Genomic DNA, 4,331 nt, shown 5'->3' on the forward strand with positions numbered 1-4,331 from the left:
CTCTGACTACCATTTGCAATATTTTTAAGTAACCAACTGCGTAAAAACTTATGTAAGTTAAATTTTGACGTTTTAAGGCCTTGCGTGTTCACAAGTATTTACATGTTTGCGGTCACCGTTATATGAAAGCACCGGTGAAATATTCGTGAAAACTTGAGTGCTAGAATAGATAGATAGACATACATAATTTATTTTTTCTCGCAAATAACTATTATTGTCGCGGAACCTACCAAAATCCAATCTAGCCAAAGAATCTTCCAAATGGAAAAAGCCTACCAATTTTTTAAGAAAAGTCCATGTGTGGAAATATTACCTGCAGTCCATAAAAGGTTAAATATAGCGAAATTTTTGAAACAGAATTCATTAATTTTTTGTCATCTAATTTTTGAATTTAATATGGAAATGGACAGAAAGAATGCATTTTTTCACTTAAAGTGCTTTCGAGAAACCGGCAGTTAGTTGTCAGTGTAGTGTTAAGGGCCGTTTTCTGATGAAGGTTTTAAAATTTTATCTTTACTTTAAACATAAATTTTGTTCTAAAGAAATGTTTTTTTTAGGGCAGATAAATTTTAAAACCAACATAAGAGAACGGCACTAAGTGTTCGTTTGAGAAAATTAACAAAAATTTGCGCATGTCTGCGATTTTTATGTTTTTAGCTTTTTAAATAAGCAAGGATCTTAACCTGAAAACGTACCAAATTTAATAAATATATGCATATTCTTTTAATATTTTTAATTTTTTCTAAATTATAGTTAATTTTATTTTTTCGTAATACCTAATAATCATATATTAAGATAGTACAAATTATATTTACTTTATTTTATTGTTTCCTAAAGTATAGTAATTTTTTGTAATAATAAAATATCAAAATATTAAAAGAAAAAAACATTTTCCCTTCATTTCCTAATAGTTGCACGGATAAAATAATTTTTGCCAAAATCATCATCCAGCTCTTATGCAATTTTCTTTTTAAAATCAGTCAGTTACCTTATGAAAAATTTTAAAATTATTTTCTCGCGTTTCCAATTTCCTTGCCATTTTCGCATTAAACAACTTTTTTATTTACCAAAAAGACACTAATTATTTTTTGATATTTAATGCAAAGCTACTACTATACAACAAATTATATTTTAATATTTCAGTAGCGCAATATGAAAAAATTATGACCAACAATTTTATTCGGCGCAGTCATTAGCTTTCTATTTACTATACAACTCTGCCAACATTGAACAATTTCGGTCGTTTATCTGTAAGTAATTTCGCTGATTAGCAGGCACAGCTGTTGCCATGAATTAAATTACAATTCCAGGAGTGCCAGAGTTTTCAACCAGCAGCTTCAAGTCTAATAACCACAAGCAAATCAAACTCAAATTCTTGAGGCAAATCTGCAAGTGCGTAAGACAGCTCGTACTTTTATATATTTATATATTGTACGGGTATTAAGAAACGACTTACTGTGCAAACAACTATTGAAATTTTAATGCTTGCTTAGAAGTTTGCATTTGCTGTCTTCCCTCGCAAACAATTATCAGGATATTAAGCGCTTTAAATAAACATTAGACTATGAATTTCATATTAAAAATAAATTTACATTCAATTCTGTTTTGGTTAAAAGCACTTTGGGGCAGAAATTGTGTGGCTAAATTGAAATTGCTGTAAATGAGTTTTTGAGAGGCTGCGCCAACTGTATACTATACGTCTAAAATAGGCATTTCACAGCTATTAATTGTATTTAGTTTGCCGAAACGCTTTACGTATTCTGCAAGGGACATCAACGCTGTGCAGTTTGTTGTGGTGAATATCAATGAAAGTGATTGATTTATTATTAAAGAGACACCCAGGGACGCCTTGTCTTGCCAGCGCTGCTTGAGCACTCTCTTCTCACTTAAACTGTTGCTGATTTTCAGGAGGGGAGCTCAGGGCTTCCACACTGCTGCGCTGCCAACTGGTGGCTGGGTGTTTAGAGATTTGCGTGAAGGGATTGGTGTGCGTTAGTCTACTTATGTTGAATGTTGCAGTTTATAAGTGACACTACTATAAATGTACAGTATATATCTAATGTTCGTATATACTATTTGCTGTGCCTTTGTATGTAACTGAACATGCAAATGGCTTATGTGGTCGCTTAGGCAATTTATAATGCATTTGTCATAGCCACTCATAGTGCGGCAGCCACATGGAAATGCGCATGTATAAGCGCTCGTCCGTCTGACGAAGATGTGTGACCCGCTTCTTACAACTACTTACACTTGGACCCAAATCCCTTTATGTGTGTGCGTGTGTTGCAAATGCTAATGGAGGGGCTGTTTTGACAGGTCTAATTTGAAACTGGATTTGCCAACCCGTTCAATGTTTAATGCTAATTTTAACACGATTAAATATGAATTTGTGGCAAACAAGAAGACGTGTGCAACGGAAAGGAACGCAGCCGCATGAGTACTTAAGAGCTGAGCGCAGCATTCGAATAAGATATTTAAAAAAATTTGGAATCGATTAAACTATTTTTACATAAATTTTATATTTACGTACGAACAGATATGTATAATAGTTACAAATATCTGACGACATCTTAATTTATTTAATATGTATACATATTTAAAAATGTCGGAATTTTTTCGCTAACTAAATATAGGTATTTATACGAGTATGAGCAGTTAAACTACAACTAAACTATGGCTTCCAACTTTCCTTAATAGCTCTTAACATAGCTGCTGGAGTGTGCACTCGCTGAGGCGCTGGCATAGGAGCCCGCGCTACTCCATGAGCTGCCATAGCCCCTTTTTCCGCTGCCGCCAAGACTGCCACATTTTCCACTTGAACAACCGCCGCCACTGCCATCGCCAGCTCCTCCCGCGCCAGGTAGCGCAAATGCCTGGCTGCCTGCTCCTGCATTCACCGTTGCACTAGCTCCACTGTGAGCACCTGATGAGCCCAGACCAGGATGGCCAAAAATTATTGCGCCATCGCCTCCTCGGCCACTTTGTGGTTTCGCGCTACCGCATGCACCGCTCGTACAACCAGTTCCACCAGTACTAGGTACTTGTGGTCCACCCAGTTCACCCGGGTAGCCAAAACTAGGTGGTCCACCTGGTGCGCCAGGTTCGGGGCCTGGACCACCATTTCCACCGTACCCGCCACTGCCACCTTGTCCACCGCTACCTCCATAACCACCTGCACCGCCATGTCCTCCCGCGCCGCCAAGACCACCGGTTCCGCCCGGTCCTCCAAAACCACCGGGCCCACCAGGACTGCCGGATCCGCCGGGACTTCCGGCTCCACCAGGATAACCAGCACCACCATGTCCTCCCAAGCCGCCAATACCACCGGAACCTCCGGGGCCGCCGAATCCACCGGGTCCACCAGGGCTGCCGGATGCGCCGGGACTTCCGGCACCACCAGGATAACCGGCACCGCCATGGCCACCAGAGTTGCCTATGCCGCCAGGATATCCAGGTTCCCCAAGATTTCCACCGCCATGTCCGCCGGAACCGCCGAACCCACCAGAACCACCGAGTCCGCCGGATCCTCCGTATCCGCCAGCACCTCCGAATCCACCAGAGCCGCCATGTCCACCATGGCCTCCTAAACCACCAGGAGCTCCTGGAGCACCTTGGCTTTCACTGCCAACACCGCCGGTACCACCATAGACAACTTTGCCGCCATAACCACCTTTACCTCCGGAGCCACCTGAACTGCCGTAACCACCAGAGCCACCTGGACTGCCAGGACTACCAGGTTCGCCGGGGTAGCCATCACCACCTGGGCCGCCAGGACTGCCAGGACCACCGGGAAATCCATTACCACCAGGTCCGCCAGGAAAACCATGACCTCCTTGACTACCAGGACCGCCAGGGCTGCCACCACCATGTCCACCCGAACCACCGATCCCTCCTGGTCCACCATATCCACCAGGACCACCATGACCACCAGAACCTCCTGATCCACCTGAACCGCCAAATCCACCAGAACCACCAAATCCTCCAGAACCACCAAATCCTCCAGAACCACCCAATCCGCCTGCTCCACCAGGTGAGCCAGGTCCACCACAGTTTCCGCTTTGACACCCGCTACTTGGTCCTGTAGGTGATTGCACAGGTGGAAGATAAATAGTGGTCGGTGGCGCAATGGGCTTTCCGCCGCCACCACCACCAACACCGCAAGATGGACCACCACAACCGCTACCGCCGCCGCCATAACTACCGCTATTAGGTTTACCACAACTACCGCCACTACACCCGCCTCCATAGCCACCTGGACCACCGCCGCCGCCACCTGCACCGCCACCTCCACCAGCACCTCCGCCACCACCTGCACCTCCGCCTCCACCTGC

The 4,331-nt window shown here is 43.7% G+C and overlaps 1 protein-coding gene across 1 annotated transcript; it reads right to left on the reverse strand.

Moving 5' to 3' along the window:
* Positions 1–2,612: 2,612 nt before the first annotated feature.
* Positions 2,613–4,203, reverse strand: LOC118756563 (glycine-rich cell wall structural protein-like; the record flags this gene model as incomplete). The annotated part of the gene is made up of 1 exon (XM_036491319.1): positions 2,613–4,203. A coding segment is annotated over one exon (1,513 nt), but the record flags the coding sequence as incomplete, so codon positions are not given.
* Between the last annotated feature and the right edge of the window lie 128 nt (positions 4,204–4,331).

This window comes from Rhagoletis pomonella, unplaced genomic scaffold (genome assembly GCF_013731165.1).
Source record: "Rhagoletis pomonella isolate Grant_MI unplaced genomic scaffold, Rhpom_1.0 Rhpom_scaffold_10878, whole genome shotgun sequence".
Classification (NCBI taxonomy): domain Eukaryota; kingdom Metazoa; phylum Arthropoda; class Insecta; order Diptera; family Tephritidae; genus Rhagoletis; species Rhagoletis pomonella.